Source organism: Tursiops truncatus, chromosome 17 (genome assembly GCF_011762595.2).
Source record: "Tursiops truncatus isolate mTurTru1 chromosome 17, mTurTru1.mat.Y, whole genome shotgun sequence".
Lineage (NCBI taxonomy): Eukaryota > Metazoa > Chordata > Mammalia > Artiodactyla > Delphinidae > Tursiops > Tursiops truncatus.
The window spans coordinates 14788195-14811547 of record NC_047050.1 but is presented as its reverse complement, the minus strand read 5'-3'; the positions used below and the strand labels follow the sequence as shown (position 1 = coordinate 14811547).

The following is a 23353-nucleotide window of genomic DNA, read 5'->3' as shown; positions in this document are numbered from 1 at the left end:
TATATGTATGCATATAGCTGATTCACTTTGTTATACAGCAGAAACTAACAACATCGTAAAGCAATAATACTCCAATAAAGATGAAAAATAAAAAATAATTTTAAAAAAAATAGGGCTTCCCTGGTGGCGCAGTGGTTGAGAGTCCGCCTGCCGATGCAGGGGACGCAGGTTCGTGCCCTGGTCCGGGAAGATCCCACGTGCCGCGGGGCGGCTGGGCCCGTGAGCCATGGCTGCTGAGCCTGCGCGTCCGGAGCCTGTGCTCCGCAACGGGAGAGGCCGCAGCAGTGAGAGGCCCGCGTACCGCAAAAATAATAATAATAATTAAAAAAAATAAAAACTAGTATCCTGGGCTTCCCAGGTGGCGCAGTGGTTGAGGGTCCGCCTGCCGATGCAGGGGACGTGGGTTTGTGCCCCGGTCCGGGAGGATCCCGCGTGCCGTGGAGCGGCTGGGCCCATGAGCCATGGCCACTGAGCCTGCGCGTCCGGAGCCTGTGCTCCGCAACGGGAGAGACCACAGCAGTGAGAGGCCTGCGTACCGCAAAAAAAAAAAAAAAAAAACTAGTATCCTCAGTCACTCTTCATCTTAACATTTGTGGGCTAGTGATAGGAAGCTACTTGTGCTAAAGAATATGTTGCACGTAAGTTAGCAGTAATCTCTTTTCTTGGCTGTTGGGTCTTTGTTGCTGCACACGGGCTTTCTCTAGTTGCGGCGAGCGGGGGCTACTCTTCGTTGTGGCACGCGGGCTTCTCATTGCAGTGGCTTCTCGTTGCGGAGCATGGGCTCTAGGTGCATGGGCTTCAGTAGTTGTGGCTCACAGGCTCAGTAGTTGTGGCTCGTGGGCTCTAGAGTGCAGGCTCAGTAGCTGTGGCACACGGGCTTAGTTGCTCTGTGGCATATGGGATCTTCCCGGACCAGGGCTTGAACCCGTGTTCCCTGCATTGGCTGGCGGACTCTTAACCACTGCGCCACCAGGGAAGTCCCAGCAGAAGTCATTTTAAAGGTAGCTGCAGTTCATTCATCATTTTGCCCTCTGTGTGGATTTAGCCACAGTCATATGGGGACTATTTAATATCGATGGGAATGTAAAGACGTTAGCCAATCTTAGTGGGCTTCTCCCTCCTGGTGATTAGTTGGTGACATAAAGTCATTAACTACATCAAGAGTACTTTATAGCAACAATATAATAAATAACCTAACAGTCTCATGAAATAACTTAGGACTTTTCTGAATCTGGCTACGCAGCCCAGTTTGTGTGAAGCAGGCATCCTGGTTTCCTATAGAGTCACCTGGAAAAAACAATGAGTCTCACTGCTGTCTTCCTCTTTTCTCAGCATGAATCGTCTTTATTTCTTATTGCTAAGAAATACCTTCCAGGGTTCGCTCTGCTTCATGGTCATAGGATGTATCGTGAGGGTCTGTGGGAAGGGAGATACAGACCCATTGGAAACCTCTCTGAAGCATTCAAAACAGCCCTGTCATAATCCCCACGTTCAGCAGACATAAGTGGGAGTTAAGACTTGATAGTTCATACTGAGAACAGCAGAATGGAAAGAAATGACTTGAGGTTACATGATATAACCTGAAATAAGAAAGGAAAATGGAGTTGAAGTATTTCCTGTGTGGCTGGCTTGCTTTGCCTTTAGTGCTGGTGAGAATTTAGCATTCAGTATTGTTATCCCTGAGTTTTGTCTAAGTGACATTTAAAGATGTGATTCTTGGGATTGCTGAGTGACTCGGAGCGTTGTTTTCATCAAAAGTGGTATCATTTCATTAATATCTTCAGTCTCTTTTTTTCTCATTTATTTGTGTTGTTTCTGTTTTGTCTCATCAAATCCCTCATGCTTATATCATATTAAACTGAATTATAGAAATAGTGATTAGGTGGAGTCGGGAACTGTAGAATACACGTGGACTTTATTTGTACTCATCAGAGTTGTGTGTTTTCTTTAAAAATGGATATTAAACTTTCTCTCTGTTAAAGATGGGCAAATATTTAAAGATCTGAGATAGTTTTGTGGATGTAGTTAGAGCAGTAATTCAACAGTGAGTGGTTTCCCCCAAGCGGGCTCCATCCACATTTTTAAAACTACTACGGACAGGGGAGTGGACCCAGTTCTCACGGGTCCACGTGACCTAAGCCCAGGATTCTGGGTGGCCCCAAGCCCTGCTCTCACATGGGTAGACTGGCTTGAGGAAAGCTTAGGCCGTTACTAGGCTAAAGCAAACCTGAGAGATGATTTTGCTGTTGCGTCCTTGCCTCCTGTCTGCTGGGAGGTTTGTGGCAGAAAGAAGAGGAGAATGAAGCAGGTGCACCTTCCTGCTCTGCGCAGAGTCATTTAGGGCCACCTGCATCGAGGGTGCGCCCCTTGGAGGAGTTCTGGATTTTCTGCAGCCGCCTCCTTCTGACCCAGATAGGGTAGCCCTAAGAAGCCAAGGATGATGAACATGTTAGATACGGCTAGGAGGAAATAAGATGGTGGCAGAATGTGGGGCGTGTAGGGAATTCTGACGACCACAGAAAACAGTCAGACACAGGTGGTGTTTCACACTGGTGAGTGGCTCAGGTCCCACATCACAGACTCTACTGGAAGCCACTCCTCACTAGCCAGACAGGCTTCCTGCAATTTGCTGCACATCTACAAGTCTCAGTTTTGTTATCTGCAAAATGGGAATAGTGGTGGCACCCCAACACTGCCGAGCCCAGCCAGGTACCAAGGCAGCTGTCTAGTTAAAGTGATTAATACAGGTGTGACTAATCAAATCAGAACACTTAACACGCGGGAATTCCCTGGCGGTCCAGTGGTTAGGACTCTGCCCTTTCCTTCCAGGGCCCGGGTTTAACCCCTGCTCAGGGAACTAAGATCCCGCAAGCCGGCAAAAAAAAACAAGCCCCTTGAGGCGTCTAGGGGACGTTCGCATTCTTCCAACTGGCGGCATGAGTAGGAGGCATTCCGTAGTCACAGCCCATCTCTCCCTTCCCTCGGAAGAAGTGCTGCGGGGAGTCAAGCCTGACCCCTGCTTCTTACCTCAAGTAACTGGATCTCTGGAACAGAGGCATTTTCTGGGAAGACAAGTGGAGTCAAGGTAGAAGTCCCTTTGTGTAGTAAGTGCAATAGCAGAAGCCTCCAATACAGGGCAGTGAGAGGAAACAGCCTTCTGTTCACTTTGCAGTTTTCAGTGGCTTCACTGATTTGTTTGTTATCGGGGGCTTTCTCCTCAGAGCCAAGCGGTGGATCCAGAGCAGTTCCCAAGTCAGGATTCCAACATCCTGCTGGAGCAGAAGGCCCCTGTGTTCCCACAGCAGTATGCATCTCAGGCACAAATGGCCCAAGGCAGCTACACTGCCATGCAGGATCCAAGCTTCCACACCATGGGGCAGCGGCCGAGCTACGCCACGCTCCGTGTGCAGCCCAGACCCGGCCTCAGGCCCGCGGGCCTGGCGCAGACCCAGCCCAACCAGCTGAGGCTTCAGCTGCAGCATCGCCTCCAAGCACAGCAGGTGCGTTCCTGGCTGCGCCTGGAAGATCGGGGGGGCGGTGCAGGGACGGGGCACAGGGAAGGTGGACGTGAGCCCGGGGGTCCTTATGGAGGCCTTAAAAGCTCCTTCTGTCCTTTCAAAGAGGGTGAAAGCGTTGCCACGTTACCTTACAACTTCCATACTCCTTTCTGCTTCACCTCCTTCCCTCCTTTCTCTCTTCTGCAATAACTCCACTCCAGCGTAGAGCAGCTCTTTGGTTTCCTGGCTCTATTATTTACTGAGGGGCTAACCTTGAGCTCTGTGAGCCTCAGTGTTTACATCTGTACAATGGGGTCGCTGTACAGTCTCGGGCAGTATGTGTGTGTCTGTGGGGCCCGGCACAGTTTCTGGCCCAAAGGGAGCTCCCAGGACAACCATAGCTCCTGCCATTCATCCTATCTTGTGGCCAGAATCATCGCTCTTAGTGGAGTGGTGGCATAGGGTGCTGCGTTATGGAATACCTGTTTAGCTCAAGAAAGTGTGTTCTCACTGAAACAAGCCTGGACAGATTTCTCTCATATGGTAAATAATCGTGTTGTGGGCTTTAAATCGCCTCTCCCTTTTTTCCCTCTGCTTTTTTCCTAATCTTCCTCTTGGCCTCCTTTTCTGATCATTCCACTCCCTTGCCCCCTTGCAAACAGTGTGTTTTCCAAACTGTCCAGAATAACTTCTCAGCTATCAGCAATGGGAAACCTCAGCGATGACTAGCTTTACAAGGGGATCCAGGTACAAGCCATGTGGTTTCAGTGTCCAGCAGCAAGCAGATGTTGGGTTGGCGAGGAGAGGGGAAATTTCTTGAGGAAGGTGATTTGAAATAGAATATGTTCTGATTAAAAATATATTGATTGCCATGTGTATGCGTTTAGAATCGCCAGCCACTCATGAATCAAATCAGCAATGTTTCAAACGTGAACCTGACTCTGAGGCCTGGAGTACCCACACAGGTAAGGGGCAGACCAGCCGTCAGCTTTTACTGCATCCGCTTAACTTCTCTTGTCATTTCTTCCCCCTTGATATCCCACGTAACGTAACTCAGAAGGCCGTACATAGATCCAGATCCACACAGTGGATGTCGTGTCATTCGCTTTTCTTGTCTGGTCTGTTGCTTTTGTGGTTCTCTCCTCATCACTGCCATGTTTATTGCCAGATACAGTCAATTATCGTTATTCACACTGGTTGTGTTCAGAAAAGTTACTGCAAACACTGAATTAGCGAATATTGAACTGTTGCTCCTAGGAGAAATAAAGGGTTCGTTTCCTTTGAGCCTCTCGGTCAGATTTTCATGAATCAATGTGTGTTTCTGTTTGAAGACGCCTTGTTTAATATATACTGTTGATTCACTAACATTGAACTCACAGCCAGCAGCACTGTAACTCATGCCTGCATGAAGCTCATTGAACTCCCAGATTTTCCCCATAAGGCACATCGCAGCCCCCTGTGCTTATCTAGGACCCTAGGCAGCACTTCTCAGGAGCCATTTTAAACAGCGGAGTCACCAACAAAAAGCACGACAATGTGAAAAACGCGGAGCTAAATAGTCCACAAAAAGGACAGTTGTGCGCAGTACGAGAGCTGAAACGAGAAGCAGTGCCGCCTGGTTTCAGCCTCAGGTGGGAATGGGCGCGTTGGGCTTCTCACATTTTTTGCTGCTCTGCACGTGTCCATAAATCACGACAGTGCCGTGAGTATTGATTCTGGGGTGACAAATAAATGTTAGCAGGTAGGCAAGCTCACCAGTGCAGAATCCACAAATAATGAGGTCGACTGTATACTGCCAGGACCCGTAACCAGCCTGGTACCACTTACTGACAGCGCCCCTCCCGTCCTCTCCTGGCCTCCCTACGCGCCTGCCTCCTTTCAGCCTTTTCTGAAGTGCTTCAAAGCCACCTTTTGGCCCAGTGACTTGGTTTCCCTTTAGACTTGAATGTCCCTTAATGAGACTCTAAACTGCCGTCCTCAGGGTTTTTGTACAGAGTCCTCTTACAGACAGGACTGGGGTTACCGTGGGCTCCCCTCGTTACCTGTGTCCTCTCACAGTGAGTCTCAAGTTTCTTGATACTGACATCAAACTTAACGCATGTCATTGCAATGTTTGAGAATCATCATCTACAGAATTCAGAAGCTCACATTCTCAGCCACCAGTTGGTCAGCTCTAAACTGTTCTCTTCTGTTTGCCAAATAATTTCGCACGAGACAGTACCCTTTGTTATCCTATTTCTAACATACGGGTTGTTTTTCGATCTGTCTCCACCCCCAATGTCTTCCTCCGCGTTTTGCCCCCCGTTCCAGGCACCTATTAACGCACAGATGCTGGCCCAGAGACAGAGGGAAATCCTGAACCAGCATCTTCGACAGAGACAAATGCATCAGCAGCAGCAAGTTCAGCAGCGAGCTCTGATGATGAGAGGACAGGGGCTGAACATGACGCCCAGCGTGGTGGCTCCTAGTGGTGTGCCGGCAACTATGAGCAGCCCCCGGGTCCCCCAGGCAAATGCACAGCAGTTTCCCTTCCCTCCGAGCTACGGTACGGGACTTACGCCGCCGCCGCCTTTCACCAGTCCTTTCTCCCCCGTGTCCCCCAGTCCCGGGTCACAGCTCCTCTCTCGCAGCTCTTTGCATGGCTCCCAGAGGAACCTGGCTAACCGGGGGGTGCTAGGAAACCTGGGAGGACCACTGGGGCCCGTCAGGAGTCCCCAGGTCCAGCATGGTACCTTCCAGTCTCTCAGCTCAGGTGCCACCTTTGCTCTGAGTGCAGGTCTTTCTTTAAGAATGACCGGAGTAGGTGTGCGTGCGTAGAGTGCCTCTGCCAATCATGCGTGTGAGTGCGTGTGAATGTCTGCACCTAAGTCGGTGTCTGTAAACACAGGTGCCTGTACATATGCTTATACTTGAAAATCTCTGAGTCTAAAAACGATAGAAAGGAAATGTTGAAAGATAGAAAATGTTGAAAGACATATATCATTGTAAGTATTTTACAGACTTTCTACAGCTTTTTTTTCTTTTTTTTTTTTCTACAGCTTTTGAAAAATAAAGGCTCTCAATATTATACCAGATCTTTAACGAATTGATCATTCTTAAGGGGTGCTGCACAGAAACCACAGCAGACGACCTCTTAATTTTCTTCGTATTGATTTGTTGTTTAATGTCAGTCTTAAGAGACAAGCGTGCAATGTCATAAACATTAATATTTGTGTGCATGTCATATTCGATTAATAGTTGAATTATTGATAAAAGTAAGGGCTTACATCAAGGTTAATATTCAAAATGACTTTCCCCATCTTCCGCCAGAGTTCTCTAGAAACAGCTACCAAGTCTTTGTGGTGCTTAGCCTCATGTCTCCTATTTCTTTAAAGAAACAGAAAGATAATGTGCAGCTTTTTCCTGTGTGATCTTAAGCTTTTCTTCTATAGCTCATTAAAGCATTAATTAAATATGCATGTTTAACACATCTTCTAGGCAAAAATGGGCTTACCTCAATGTCATCCCTGAAATTTTCTAAGGAGCCGCTCCTTTGTTTCCCAACTCTTCCTCTCTTTCCTTTTTGATCATTTAGGAAAGACTGCTAAAAGTTCTTTCTCTCCTTTTAGTGTAAACACCATTTGCCTCTGCACTGAGCAAGAAGCTTACATGGAATTTGTTTTTCTTATTCTTGCTAATCTTGTATAGCGCAAGAATATACACGATTCTGAGCCCTTCATAAATACACAACAAGCTAATCATGAATGCAGTTACTTTCTAAAATTTTTTTATTTTTTGGCCATGTCGCACAGCTTGTGAGATCCCAGTTCCCCAACCAGGGATCGAACCCAGGCCCTCAGCAGTGAAAGTGCGGAGTCCCAACCACTGGACCACCATGGAATTCTCACAGTCACTTATTTTTAAAAACGCATCTATCTCATCATAGAATAACTTGGGTTAATTTAATAAAAAATTACTCAAGTGTGTTGGCTTTTTATATATAGCTAAACCTTAATCCAACTTAATCCAGTTGTAGTGATATATAAACATTGAAAGACTGTTTCCGGTCAAAGAGAAATATACACATTTGACTCATTCTTGATTTGCAAGGGATATGGGGAAAGAATAGTATCTCTCTCTACCTCTAGTCGTGATGGTTAATATCGTTCCTAGGCACGCCTCTAATTACTATAAAGAACCAAGGTATGGAGAGATTTTCTTCATGCATTTTATTCCATCTTGGAATCTTTTTTAAATGTATATAATTTACCAGCACGTGATCAGGTATTTGATAGTAATTTTCTTTGTGTATTTGATTTGAATGTTCTCTTCTGTCCCCCGTCTCAACGATAAAACTAACAGTCTCCTTTGGATTTCTGTTCTGTTTTTTAAGGAATAAGTCAGCAGCCTGATCCAGGCTTTGCTGGGGCCACCGCACCCCAAAGCCCTCTGATGTCGCCCCGGCTGGCGCACACACAGAGCCCCATGCTGCAGCAGTCCCAGGCGAACCCAGCCTACCAGGCCTCCTCGGACATGAACGGGTGGGCGCAGGGGAGCATGGGCGCAAACAGGTATGCCACGTGCCTCTGTCTTTTTGATAGAAATGATCACCAGGGAATCTTTCCATAGCCCACCTGTCTCTCTTCTGGATTTTTCTTCTTTGCTCAAGCAAGCAATACCAAGTAAACTGCTAAGTAAGCCAGTCTACTTTTCCTAGGGCAGAAGTTACCAGAATTTAGCAAACCTTAGCTTAATGTTTTTTCCTTGGGAGTAAAAGGAGCTCCCCTGAGAAGGTAGCACCGCCACCAATGGATGATAGAAACCGCTGTGGGAGGCAGTGGCCTAGAAGCCACCCTCTGTCAGTACAGGTAATAAAAGCAAACAGAAGCCTTGTCTGGTACAGACATGACAGTGCGACGTGTCCTTCCAGACCTTCACGGGAATGTGGGGAAAACGACAGAGCGCGGTGGCCCCCGCAGCTTCGCCAAGGGCTTCCTCCCCCGCTGTTTCTGACCTCACCACCTCCTGGTGTCCCACCTGGATTCTCTCAGCCTAGATTTATTCATTCTGAAGGAAATGCCTGAGAAACTAGTGCTCAAAACTGCCTGCCTGTTTGCCCGAGGGCTCTGACATTTTCATCTTTCACTGTGTTTCTAGCATGTTTTCGCAGCAGTCCCCTCCACACTTTGGACAGCAAGCAAACACCAGCATGTACAATAACAATATGAACATCAATGTATCCATGGCGACCAACACAGGTGGGATGAGCAACATGAACCAGATGACTGGACAGATCAGCATGACCTCAGTGACCTCCGTGCCTACGTCAGGGCTGTCCTCCATGGGTCCCGAGCAGGTAAGCACCCCAAGGAGAAGCCCCCCGCGGGCTTCTGATTGTAACTTCTTGTCTATTTTTGCATTAAATGTGTCTTTCCATGTGCTTAACGTATGCCATCAACTCACACATTTATTTTGAAGTGTTTTTTTCACCTTACCACCACTTGTGTTGGTGTGATTAACAGAAATACTTGATAATGACGAAATAAACATGAAAGGATCCCTGACTGCTCAAAGATCTTTTAAAATATTTCTTCCTTGTCTTCTGAATTTTTCTCTTATTTGAGGGATTTGGCGATATATAAAATGAATCTCAAAAAATGGAGTGGTGAAAGGTATTTTTTTTAATAGTTTTATTTTTGGATTTTTAAGAACTGATTTTTTTCTAAACATAAAACCAGATGAAAAGCAAAGGCCAGACTACCTGCCATCCAGTTAGCTTTAAATGATAGTTCACGTGCGCAAGGAGACTGACACAGGGTATCCAAAAACTACTCTCTGTCATCTCTGGGATGTGGATACCATGACTTTTTTTTTTTTTTTTTTTGGTCTGTATATTTTTTTTAATAATTCTGTTTTGTGTTGAATAATACTGAAATGATTCTGCCATCCCTAAGTACATGCCAGCTTCACTTGGTGGCAAAGAGACTCAAAGCACTTGATGCGTAGGTAGCCAGCCTGGGATTCAGAAATCTATGATGGGTAAAGATATTGGTTAATAATTTTTAAACTGTATTAAAGACCTTATTTTTAAAGGGCACAAAATGCTGGGCACTCTGCCACCTCACTAGTTCAGGCAAAGTGTTAATGGGGCAAGGACCCTGAATCTTATTTCAAATTTGGAGAAACTGAGGCATGGAAAGTCTAAACAAATCAACCAAGTGTCATTGACAGCAGCATAAAGTTCCATTAGCCCGTGACTGTGAGAATGGGGAAAGGTCTGCTGAGTCCTGCTGTTGGTAAAGGACAATCTGTGTGAAAACTTACTAAATTTTACCAGGCCTCAGTGTATTATTCTGTAAAAAGAAGATTAATAAAAATGCAAAGTGATGCATGAGAAAATAAAAGCACTTTGCAACATAAGAAGGCTTTATGCGTGGGTGAAATAATAATTTGCACTTCTCTGGTTGAATTGATTGTACTTGTCTGGTGGCCAAATGCTTATTTGTATAAATTAAACATAAAGAAAAATAGACTTTCATCTTTTCAATGGAGAAAATGTAGTGTAGATGCTGAACTTTCTACCAGAGTGGACCGCCAGCAGCTCCTGCCTTGCTTTCAGGGGAAGTGTAATTTGTAAAAGAAATGTACAGATGCCAAGAATAGTTCACTTAGAAAAGATTCACAAGATCCTGCCTCCTTTGGGGTATTCACACCTGCTCTTGCTAATCAATAACTTGCCTAAAGTAACAGACATCAGGAATCATTGATCTCATTTGCACTCAAAAAAGTGAACACGTTAAGGCATAACAATGTTTCTGATATTACCATCTCTGTTGAATTTCTCTATAGTATACAAAAAAAAAATTTAATTGTGAAGGCAGCGAGTGTATTATAAGGATTTATTTTCACATTCCTTCACACTCCCCCCAGAACGTATGCATGGAAGAATAGATAAGGGAAGTGGCCGTTTTTATGTAGTCCTTTCTCCCCATAATTCTACTCCTAGAACCAAAGAAGCAGGTTAATGGGTGGTTATTTCCCATACGCTTCTGGATGTCTCACTGAATAAAGCCCCTGTGCTGTCCTGCCGCCCTCAGGTTAACGATCCTGCTCTCAGAGGAGGCAGCCTTTTCCCAAGCCAGCTGCCTGGAATGGATATGATTAAGCAGGAGGGAGACGCACCACGGGTAAGAGACAGCAGAGAAGCAAGCCATGAATGCGGTAGTAAAGTGAATGTGACGTTCTGTAGACTAAAATGGGCATAGATGTGTCCGCCTGCAGATTGAAGAGAGTTGTGTAATACTTGTGATATTTTTTAAATGTCTTCTAATTTTATCTGACATACAGTGGTTTTTGTGTGAATAATTTTTTCTCTAAGCTCATTTCAGCTGAGCTGATAGTGGTGTGTGAATTAAAAACACTAATTCTGCCCTGGAGTGAAACTATTATAGCCAAGCAGAAAATCAAGTAGCAAGGAATTAGTCGTGTGAGGGCAAGCTGATCAGTTTTGCTTTTTCTGAATCATGCTGCCTGCCTTTTCAGAAGGATGGAGAAGAACTAACTTATAGTTGCTCTCTCTCCCTTAATTAAGTCTAAGTTTACTCTAAGTGTTTTTCTATATTTCATTTTAGTTAGGCCACCATTTGCTTATTACCTTAAACACTTGTTCGAAGAAGAGTGATATTACTGTGTTCAGCCAGATCTTGAAACAGTAGAACAATCAGTGCTTAGAAGCCACCTGAGTTGGGAGCCTGGCGGCAGGTGTGCCAGAGGGACCAGGAGGGCCCTGAGCGACCTGGCACAGGTGAACCGGGCCCTCTGAAGGTGGGGCAGTTACAGTCCTGAGCAGCAGGTAATTCTCTTCTAAAGCGGAAGTCCTCTCTCAGTGGAGAAAAAGGTAGGGATGATGTGGAATTTCCTACACAACAGTGGATCGTGGATCATTTTGTTAGTAGTATTAGCGTTCAAGTTCAAAAACCAATAGCATAAATTTGATCCAGATTTTAACGACGCAGTGTGTGGCTTGTCTCGTTTGAAGAACCACGGTCACGGTCATGGTGTGGCGCCGAGGCTTTGGGGGGCAGGGTGGGGGGAGTCCCTTGGATGTTTTGCGTACGAACCCAGATGTGCACGTCATCTGAACGGTTAACGTACGGATGTAGTCGGTCTAACAGAAGATGGAGTATATTGCATTACTGACCAAGGGTCTAGACTCTAAATGCGCCATGGATGGAGGCTGGAAGGCCGCGGGGCCTGCCCTCCGCTGCGGCCCTGCACACAGGGGCGGCCTGTGCGCAGAAGCAGGGCCTTCAAACCCGGACGGCACCTCCCAGAGGAACGATGGCATCGGCGCCCACTAGGCTCCCACAGGGGACAGCCCGTTCTAACCCAGAAGTGCCGGGAGCTTAGCCTCTGAGCGTGTGGTGTCTCTCTGGGGGGAAGAAGTGCGTGTAGGCGGCCAGGCTCGCATTTCGCTCCACGGATCCCGCGCGCGAGGAGACCGGGCCTCCCTCCCCCCACTGCCGGGTAACCTAGCGCAGCCGGGGGCGGGATGAGGCCCTGGGAAGCACTTCCCCGGGCAGAGCCGGCAGCCCAGCCTTGCGCTGCTGTCTTCCGAGAGCCCCAGAAAGTGAGCGGCCTTAGTATTAGGTCCTTTCTTCTGCCACCACGTTACCTCCAGGAAGGAAAGACTGCCTTCTGTAAAGCGGAGCACGTGGGTGGCCCACGGTCTGGTGCAGAAACCACCCACCTGTATTGAGCATTTAGCGCAGGCCTGATTCTCTGCTTAGAGCTTTATCTGGAGCAGCTCACTGAAACCACAGCCCAGCGCATGGCAGATCCACTGTTCGGAGAGTTTACTGACTCGCCCGAGGTCCTGCAGCACAGAAGGTGAACCGCGGCGGGCCGATCCCTGGCTGCTGTCGGCCCTGCACCATACCACCCACCTCTCCCAAGGCAGCCCAGGGCTCTTGTGAGACTTCTTCAAGGGTTCATGCAGGTAGCGCTGGAAATGCAGGCCAAAAAGGAACATACTACTTCATTCTTTGGGGCCATTCCTTTCTCTCTCTATAGGTCCTAAAAGGAAGGAAAAGATACTTAAACATACTCTGGGACAGGCAGTAAAGACTCAGCTGCATACTTAGTAGAGTCCCCCCTCGGGCAGGGGGATGGGCCTCATCTCAGCATGGAGGAAGCCCCCTGAGTGAGGGGAGGGAACGCACCTTTTGGCCTCTGATGCACCACGGACCGTGCGGGCCCGTGGTAGATATTTAGGCCTCCCCCGCATGTTTAGACAAGGAGACTGAATCTCTGAAGACTGGGCACTTTACCCCAGGTCACACAGCTAGCAGTGGTGGAATATATCGGAGACCAAGAGGGGGACCACCCCGAGCAGCAGCACAGGAGGGGCCCAGCCCTGCCAGGTGGGCTCGACTGGCGCAGCACAGGGTGGAGAGATGCAGGCAGGCGGCCAGCGGAACCAGATGTTCACACACGTCGGGGTGCCGGTGGGGGGGCTGAAGAAACCTGAATTGGAAAGATGAGCACTAAGGTCACAAAAGGCAACTTTAGGTAAACATAGGGTGTTCTCTCCATCCAAGTGCCTTTCGGATCCGTGGTGAGGAGTCTCTCTGTCACCGTCTAGCCCGGGCCATTTACACGCCTCTCACTTCCTGCTTTTTTCCAGTCCCCCTCTTGAATCTGGCTTCTCCATCTATTGGTTATGCTGAATGTTAAAGCCAGAGAACAGTCTGTCACAGACACGCTGGTGGTTTCCTTTAGACTCTAAAGTTTAGAGAATAATACGTGCAGTGTATCCCTCCTAATTCACGAACAATACCTGGAAATCACTCTGCATTTGTCACCGTGCTCCCGGTGTGCGCACAGGGAGGCTTCCGTCGTGTTCGTCCTGCCTCTGTAACATACCCTGCTGCTGCTGTGAAGCGAAGAGCTGTTCTCAGAACTTTTATTGGTGATCAGGTTCTATTTGAACTAGAAACCACTGTGATCCATTATACATTGAATCGTGTTCCATTTATCCTGGAATGGAGATTAAAATTGGATCTTGCTTTAAGCAGAGCTAGAATATACAACCACGGATTTACCAAAACCTAGAGAAGGGCAGTTATTTTATCTAACCAAAAGAGTCTTCCTTTTATAAGGACTTAATCGTACTGTTACTACACATGTATTTCAGTATATTAAAGTTTACTGCTCAGCCACGTGACACGTATAAAGAAAGTACAGTTGTAATTCTATTATCTAGTGTTTTGGAAATTGAACACTAACTCAAATCAGCTTTGAGTTGATGATAATGACGATGACGGTGATGATGACAAAAACCCCAGTTGATTTAGCCTGCAGAAGCTGGGGAGAAGCCTGTGGTTCTCCGTGGGAGTGTGGCAGTAAGGGAGAGTCAAGAGGGGACGTTTTTAGGAAGTGGGTTTGTACTGGATGGTGTGAGGAGAGATGAAGAAAACAGTGACCCCTTCTGGATTGGACGCTGTCAAAGAGCAGGCAGTCCAGCAGCTGGGTATCTCACAGGTACCTCAGTGATCTCTGTTGTGGAGGCAGGTGTCACTGGTAAGAGAGCAGCAGTCACTGAGAAGGAGGGATGGGAAATCCGTTGCAGCCTGTGCCTTCGGAGTCGCGTGCAGGATCTGCCGGCTGTGGGAACCACTCTGTGTTCAGTTAGGATCAATGCCATCTGCTCATCTGCATCAAAATCAAGTGTAAAAAATAAAAATTAATTAATTTTTAAAAAAATCAAGCGTAACTCATCCGGATGCAGCCCTTGTGATTGGTATTATTTAAACCGGCCACGTGGTCTGATGTCTTTGTGATGGGCCTCATGATGATCTTACAGAAATTCCACGCCATGACACCACCCCCTCTCTGTTTTCCTACAGAAATACTGCTGACGCTGAAGGTAGCTGGTTGCTTCTTTCTTCAGCTGACTGGGCTCACTTGCTCAAGATGCTTACCAGTCTGGAGAGCTGCGTCTATTTGTTTTGACCCAACCGACCTGCCATCCAGTCCCGCCAGAGCAAGATGGGCAGACGGGCCTGGGCCCCGCTCCCCCGGTGGAGTCCCCTCGGCTGCTGCAGGAGGAGCTGCCTCTTGTGTTGATAGACGGTCTGCAGCTCGCGTCCGGACAACTGTCAGTCTGTTCACTGCATTCACCTTAGTGCAACTTAGATCTCTCCTGCAAAGTAAATGTTGACAGGCAGACTTCATACCCGTGTCAGATTGAATGTATCTAAATGTATGTATTTAAGGAAAACACCCATGCTCTTGTTCTGTTCCTGTCTGGTTCCAGACACTGGTTTCTTGCTTTGTTTTCCCTGGCTAACCAGTCCAGCCCAAAAGAGTAAGATTTCTTCTGGGGGGAAGAAAAGAATTTAAAAATATATATATATCAAACAACAGATGTTTTAAGCTAAGCCTTCATTTGGGATAAAAGCAGGGGAGACACCATGGACCGCGCCCTATGTACAGAGAGACACCCAAGAAGTGAAGACCAAGAAATCGTAGTTGTATCTTTGTAGAAAGCTCTCAAGACCATGTTGGAAAGCGTTTCCAGTTACTGAACAGATGAAAAGGAGCCTGTGGGAGGGCTGTTAACAGTAACAAGTACTTTTTCCTCCTTTTTTTTTTTTCTGATTCAAACCAAACTAGTTCACCCAAATCATGACTCAAGAAGAAATAGTTTTCATTTCCAGATTCGCTTAGATCAATCAGACAGCCTGAATCAGCACCTCCTCTTGAATCTGGCCCCGCCTCTTCCCTTCCCCTCTGCCTTCCCCTGTTCTCCCCACTCTCATGTCTTTTTTTTTTTTTTTTTAAATAAAAGCAACAGAAACCAGGTAAGCCCTATATTGTTTCCTTACGTGTTTTGCCAGCCACTTACCAATTGCTAACTCTTAAATTTCAGAAAAAGGCATTTACTGGCAAGGAGAGGAGCAAAGTTAGGACTTGATGCCCATCAGACTTTGGACACCTGCTTTGAAAGCATATTCATTCTCTTCCCCAGCAACACTGGTCCACCAAACAGGAGAAAATAATAGTGTGCTTAAAATTGACAGCAGACATCACGACAGATTTCACCTCCACCATGTGTTTTTTATTTTGTTTTTTAGCAGTGCTGACTAAGCCGAAGTTTTGTAAGGTACATAAAATCCAATTTATATGTAAACAAGCAATAATTTAAGTTGAGAACTTAAGTGTTTTAATTGTATAATTTTTGTGAGGTATACATATTGTGGAATTGACTCCAAAATGAGGTACTTCAGTATTAAAATTAGATATCTTCATAGCAATGTCTCCTAAAGGTGTTTTGTAAAGGCTGTCACGGCCTCGATTAGACCTAATTTGTAGACTTAAGACTTTTTATTTTCTAAACCTTGTGATTCTGCTCACAAGTCACTTATCTAATCTATGTGATATGCAGCCGCTATAGAAACCGATTCTTGATTTTTGTATGTTTATATTCTTTCGTAATGAACCTTAGGAAGACTGCGCGTTACTAAGCAGGCCACTTTTCTGGCTGTTTCTCTTGCCCACTCTGGTGGGGGACAATCTTCTCTTAATTGGCATCAGTTCCAGACAACTGTAATACCAAGAAACTGGTGACCTTTTTTGAGCAATTTCTCCCCAACCCCTAACACACATACTTTCTTACCTAAATTTCAGAATGATGTCTTTTTGATGTCTAAAAAGCAAAGCATTTTATATCTCATTAGCCAGGCTTTTTAGGAACAGAGAGGTTTTTCCTTGAAATTTGAGTCCTTATTTGTGGCAGGGTGAAAAATATACAGACTACCCCTATTTATACGGATGTCTCTCTCTATATGTACAGATTGTGGGAGTATAGAAAGAGATATAGCCCAAGGATGAATGGTAAGCAGTCTGAAAGTGTGGCCCCATACTAAAGAACCTTTCGGAAAATTTGCATTTCGCTACTTTTTTCCACTTGAGGGGGTCTCACTACAGGGAGGTGGCCGAGGGACAGCACTTCTTGGGGCCACCAGTTCACACGTCCCTCTTGAAAGGCTCTGCTTTTCTCAACCGAACCATTGGGTCGCCCAACTGTGACAGAAAAACACGGGCAGATGTTGGCCCTGAACTCCGTGTCCTCACCGGCACCACAAGGCTTATGTCATACACGGTGTAACGTGACCAGTTCCAAGTCGATCTTTAGAAACGCGTGAATTAGAATGACTTTAACTTCACACAGCACAGAAGAGAAATGGAGTTTAAGCTGGATTTGTTTGTTTTGAGTTTTAAGTCCCTTTTCACTAGAACACTGTCCAAAAATACCGGTGTACCTTTTCTTGTTTATTCCTCCGCCCACTGTGTTCTACTGTCGGTCCCCATTCAGACAAATCTGCAAACCTGTGATACTGGTAATTTGGAATAATTCATGATCGTTACCGTTTTGAAGGAAAAGAGATGATCAGTTCTCCTACGGCTCAGATCAGGTCGTGGATTTACACCTAATTAAGAGAAGAAAAGTCAGTGAAGGAATCCTCTGATCACATTGATCATGATAGAAGCAAAAGCCAAATCAATCCCTCCATGATCAGTATTTCTCATGCTGTATACAATAAACTTGTTAGACTGAGTACTTGGTTTTCGTTTAATAGAACAAATAATCAGTGTTTTACTTATATTACTAAATGTGAAAAACACATAATGTGAAAAGTATACATACATACATAAACTTGGTTGTGAAACTCATCTACGTGTTCATGTGATGTGGTAAGTTGAAAAAGTGAAGTGAGCTGTTTTCCTGCAATGAATTCGTTGAACTCGAAGATGAAAATGCCCCCTCCCACGTGTATCTCTTACGGCCTGTAACAATTGAAAGCAATGTTTTTGCAGTTTATATAATGCAGTTTTTAATGTGTTTAAAAACGGAGTTCCTATGGGCTTAACACCTGAAATGGGTGGCACAGATCCCCTTGCAGAACCCAAAGATACACAATCAATTTTGAAATGCAACTTAAGCCATTAATTGTTGGTGTGAATTTAAAATTTTCTAGTATTTGTATGGTAGTATGCTGCCTAAGAGCAAAGCATTCTCTGCACAAAAGAAAATTACTGTAGTGGCTTCGATTTTAATTAGAATTTTCTCCCTGGTGTTTCTTTATAGACTAAAACGAAATCTTTTAAGTTTCTTACTACAGGTAAAAGCTATGTGCAAGAACCTCAAAATGCTAAAATCTAGCATAATGCCTTAGATCTGTTTTTAAGTCTTGTATATTCCTACATAGCTGTCCGATGTATTATATTTGTATAGTGAACTGTGTACAATTTTTTGAATAAGTGCATCATCACTTAACCTTTATGTTGTCGAATGGTGATGATGATACATTTCTTCAAACATTTAACTGTCTTTTTTTTTTCTTATGCCATTTGTGGGTTTTATTTGTACAGTTCCTCATGAAGTTGCATCTGAGATGTGTGTATATGAAAAGATTATACAAGGGTAAAATTAAGCAATATATTAACTATGGTTCTTCAGGAGAAAGCTTACAGTGTTTCAGGTTGTGATTTATTTTCAAAATGGAGTTGACTCCAAACATCACTTTGTTCACCTGCATTGATGTTTGTATTTCTAGTGTGAGCAGTTTATGCAAAAGGTAGATATATTCAGAGAAATTTTAAATACATTTATGCAAGTTAATATTGCTTTGCTGATGCTATTTGCTTATTTGATGTTAAATAATGCTATTGTAAATAAAGAATTCTGTTGTTATTGCATCATTTAATAAATTTTAATGCCTTCGGGTTTTACATGGCTTTGGAGATTTTCATGTGTTTATATTGTACCTTCATTCATGATTGCAGTTAAATATAAAATTACCTGACGTGCAATTTAATAATTTCCAACGTTTATACAGTAGTTGACACTGTTCCCAGCCTGTTAACATTTATCCTCTCAATGACCCATTTTCTAGATTTTCAGTTTGAAGCCAAGAGGGGTTTGTCCTGCTTAAGGTTATCTGACAGCTCCATGGCAAATACAGGCCAAATCTAAGTGAGTCCTAAATTATGCTACCACTGCTCATCCCCACTTCTCCAAAAACATGCATGAGAATAATGTGGACTTCTGACTGGCTTAACAAGGTTATACTTTTTGCATTAGAATAATCATGATGGTTCTAATAGATTCTTAATAGTTGATAAGCAATGCAAGTATAATACTTAAAACCCAGGTAATAAACTACATGAAATATTATAGTAAATACAATACTATACAATTTTTAAAGTATACCAGGAACAAAATGAGTGATTAGGAAAACCTATGCTACTAACTATATTAGCAAAGTTAAAAAAACATTAACTTAATAGATGCTGTTTGATAAATTTGCATAGGATAAGTTTCAGCCCACATTCATGAGAAAACCTGAAGGAAAAGTAAAACCTCTAGGCAAAGTAAGTGTCCCAAAGTTATTTGAAGTTATTGGATACAATCCCGCTGTGATACATCTTACTTCATGGTGAGATATTAAAAGAATTAAAATCAGAACAAACTAAGGAGGCCCACTACCCATTCTAAGAATTTAGGCATCACTAGTGGAATAGAAGGGGTAAAACATTTTCAGCCAATTTGACCATCTATAGGGAAAGCCCAGATGAATCTACCAACCAGCTCTTGTAATGAGTAAAAAAGCTCAGTCAGATGGCTGGAACATACAAAAATCAGTAACTTCCATTCACACTAATAACCAATTTTTTTCAATCCCCATTTACAATAACCAATAATGATTATAAAATAGGATTACACCTAACATGAAGTGTGAAAGACGTTTGTGAAGAAACTGCAAAGTTTTACGAAAAGATACAAAAGACCTGGAAAAGGGGAGGCATGCCATGAACCTAGAAAAGGAAAGCCCAGTATTATACATCAATTCCTGCCCCAGCATTATTACAATTCCAGTGCAAATCCAAAAAGTAGGATGCATTTGGAAGATAAGATGTACAATAATGGAAATGTTATAGAAAAAAAAGACTTCTAAAAACATTTTATAACATACTGGTGAGTACTATAGAGTACTTACATAGCAATGGCTAAATACATCAGAAGAACAGTATAGAGCCCAGAGACTGGTCGCTGTATGTAGGTAAATATATGATAGAGATGCCGTTTCTTATCAGTAGGAGTCTCTGTTCAAAAAAAAAATGGTGTTGAGACAGTTGGCCACATTTGGAGAAAACAAGTTAACTCCCTCACAATATTAACAAATTCACATGGATCAAGGGTATAAACATAATGAAATATAAAATTAGAAGAATACATGTTACATTGTTGGAAAAGTGAAGTCATTCTTTAAAAGACAAAACAAAAAAATTATTAATAATAAATTTAGAGGACATGGGGAAGATGGCGGAAGAGTAAGATGCAGAGATCAACTTCCTCCCCACAGATACACCAGAAATACAGCTAAACGTGGGACAACTCCTACAGAACACCTACTGAACGCTGGCAGAAGACCTCAGACCTCCCAAAAGGCAAGAAACCCCCCACGTACCTGGGTAGGGAAAAAGAAAAAAGAAAAAACAGAGACAAAAGAATGGGGACAGGACCTGCACCAGTGGGAGGGAGCTGTGAAAGAGGAAAGGTTTCCACACACTAGGAAGCCCCTTCGCGGGCGGAGACTGCGGGTGGCGGAGGGGGGAGCTTCGGAGCTGTGAAGGAGAGCACAGCAACAGGGGTGCGGAGGGCAAAGCGGAGAGATTCCCGCACAGAGGATCGGTGCCGACCGGTACTCACCAGCCCGAGAGGCTTGTCTGCTCACCCGCCGGGGCGGGCGGGGCTGGGAGCTGAGGCTCGGGCTTCGGTCAGAGCGCAGGGAGAGGACTGGGGTTGGCGGCGTGAACACAGCCTGCAGGGGGTTAGTGCGCCACGGCTAGCCGGGAGGGAGTCCGGTCTGGAACTGCCGAAGAGGCAAGAGATTAACAGCCCTGCTTAAAGGAGCTCCAGAGACAGGCGCGAGCCGCGGCTAAAAGCGTGGACCCCAGAGACAGGCGGGAAACGCTAAGGCTGCTGCTGCGCCACCAAGAAGCCTGTGTGCGAGCACAGGTCACTCTCCACACCCCCTTACGGGGTGCCTGTGCAGCCCGCCACTGCCAGGGTCCCGGGATCCAGGGACAACTCCCCCGGGAGAACACACGGCGCGCCTCAGGCTGGTGCAACGTCCAGCCGGCCTCTGCCGCCGCAGGCCCGCCTCGCACTCCATACCCCTCCCTCCCCCCCCCCCCGCCTGAGTGAGCCGGAGCCCCCGAATCAGCGGCTCCTTTTACCCCGCCCTGTCTGAGCAAAGAACAGACGCCTACCGGCGACCTACACGCAGAGGCGGGGCCAAATCCAAAGCTGAGCCCCTGGGAGCTGTGCGAACAAAGAAGAGAAAGGGAAATCTCTCCCAGCAGCCTCAGGAGCAGCGGATTAAAGCTCCACAATCAACTTGATGTACCTGCATCTGTGGAATACATGAATAGACAACGAATCATAACAAATTAAGGAGGTGGACTCTGAGAGGAAGATTTATGATTTTTTCCCCCTTTTCCTCTTTTTGTGTGTATGTGTATGCTTCTGTGTGAGATTTTCCCTGTACAGCTTTACTTCCACCATTTGTGGAAGCAAATGGTTCTATCCGTCCATTTTATATTTTCTTAATAATTATTTTTCATTTTAATAACTTCATTATATTTTATCTTATTTTATTTTATTTTCCTTTATCTTCTTTCTTTTTTTCCTTCCTTCCCTCCTTCCTCCCTCTCTCCCTCTCTCCCTCCCTCCCTCCTTTCTTTCTTTTCTTTCCTTCTTTCTTTCCTTCTGTCCTTCTTTCTTTCTATTTCTACTAATTCTTTCTACTTTTTCTGCCTTTTATTCTGAGCCGTGTGGATAAAAGGCTCTTGGTGCTGCAGCCAGGAGTCACTGCTGTGTCTCTGAGGTGGGAGAGCCAACTTCAGGACACTGGTCCACAAGAGACCTCCCAGCTCCATATAATATCAAACGGCGAAAATCTCCCAGAGATCTCCATCTCAACACCAGCACCCAGCTTCACTCAATGACCAACAAGCTACAGTGCTGGACATCCTATGCCAAACAACTAGCAAGACAGGAACACAACCCCACCCATTAGCAGAGAGGCTGCCTAAAATCATAATAAGGCCAAAGACACCCCAAAACACACCACCAGACATGGACCTGCCCACCAGAAAGACAAGGTCCAGCCTCATCCACCAGAACACAGGCACTAGTCCCCTCCACCAGGAAGCCTACACAACCCACTAAACCATCCTTAGCCACTGGAGAGAGACACGAAAAACAACGGGAACTACGAACCTTGTGGCCTGCAAAAAGGAGACCACATACACAGTAAGATAAGCAAAATTAGAAGACAGAGAAACACACAGCAGATGAAGGAGCAAGATAAAAACACAACAGACCTAACAAATGAAGAGGAAATAGGCAGTGTACCTGAAAAAGAATTCAGAATAATGATAGTAAAGATGATGCAAAATCTTGGAAATAGAATAGACAAAATGCAAGAAACATTTAACAAGGACCTAGAAGAACTAAAGATGAAACAAACAACGATGAACAACACAATAAATGAAATTAAAAATACCCTAGATGGGATCAATAGCAGAAAAACTGAGGCAGAAGAACGGATAAGTGACCTGGAAGATAAAATAGTGGAAATAACTACTGCAGAGCAGAATAAAGAAAAAAGAATGAAAAGAACTGAGGACAGTCTCAGAGACCTCTGGGACAACATTAAACGCACCAACATTCGAATTATAGGGGTTCCAGAAGAAGAGAAAAAGAAAGGGACTGAGAAAATATTTGAAGAGATTATAGTTGAAAACTTCCCTAATATGGGAAAGGAAATAGTTAATGAAGTCCAGGAAGCACAGAGAGTCCCATACAAGTTAAATCCAAGGAGAAATACGGCAAGACACATATTAATCAAACTGTCAAAAATTAAATACAAAGAAAGCATATTAAAAGCAGCAAGGAAAAAACAACAAATAACACACAAGGGGATCCCCATAAGGTTAACAGCTGATCTTTCAGAAGAAACTCTGCAAGCCAGAAGGGACTGGAAGGACATACTGAAAGTGATGAAGGAGAAAAACCTGCAACCAAGACTACTCTAACCAGCAAGGATCTCATTCAGATTTGATGGAGAAATTAAAACCTTTACAGACAAGCAAAAGCTGAGAGAGTTCAGCACCACCAAACCAGCTTTACAACAAATGCTAAAGGATCTTCTCTAGGCAAGAAACACAAGAGAAGGAAAAGACCTACAATAACGAATCCAAAACCATTAAGAAAATGGGAACAGGAACATACATATCGATAATTACCTTAAATTTAAATGGACTAAATGCTCCCACCAAAAGACACAGATTGGCTGAATGGATACAAAAACAAGACCCATATATATGCTGTCTACAAGAGACCCACTTCAGACCTAGAGACACATACAGACTGAAAGTGAGGGGATGGAAAAAGATATTCCATGCAAGTGCAAACCAAAGGAAAGGTGGAGTAGCAACTCTCATATCAGACAAAATAGACTTTAAAATAAAGACTATTACCAGAGACAAAGAAGGACACTACATAATGATCAAGGGATCGATCCAAGAAGAAGATATAACAATTGTAAATATTTATGCACCCAACATAGGAGCACCTCAATACATAAGGCAAATACTAACAGCCAGAAAAGGGGAAATCGACAGTAACACATTCATAGTAGGGGACGTTAACACCCCACTTTCACCAATGGACAGATCGTCCCAAATAAAAATAAATAAGGAAACACAAGCTTTAAATGATACATTAAACAAGATGGACTTAA

General features: G+C 44.7%; 1 protein-coding gene across 12 annotated transcripts in view; it reads left to right on the top strand.

Moving 5' to 3' along the window:
* Positions 1-18278, top strand: part of NCOA2 (nuclear receptor coactivator 2) — a 271124-nt gene extending 252846 nt beyond the window's left edge. For 11 of the 12 annotated variants that reach the window (XM_019925203.3, XM_019925196.3, XM_019925200.3 and 8 more), the window contains 7 exons: positions 3222-3500; positions 4385-4462; positions 5808-6042; positions 7870-8047; positions 8634-8832; positions 10574-10663; positions 14384-18278. In XM_019925203.3, coding sequence (XP_019780762.1) covers positions 3222-3500; positions 4385-4462; positions 5808-6042; positions 7870-8047; positions 8634-8832; positions 10574-10663; positions 14384-14395 — 1071 coding nt within the window. In that variant the 3' untranslated portion in view covers positions 14396-18278. The remainder of the gene's footprint in view (positions 1-3221; positions 3501-4384; positions 4463-5807; positions 6043-7869; positions 8048-8633; positions 8833-10573; positions 10664-14383) is intronic. The other variant, XM_019925202.3, reaches the window with a different exon arrangement.
* Positions 18279-23353: the final 5075 nt, after the last annotated feature.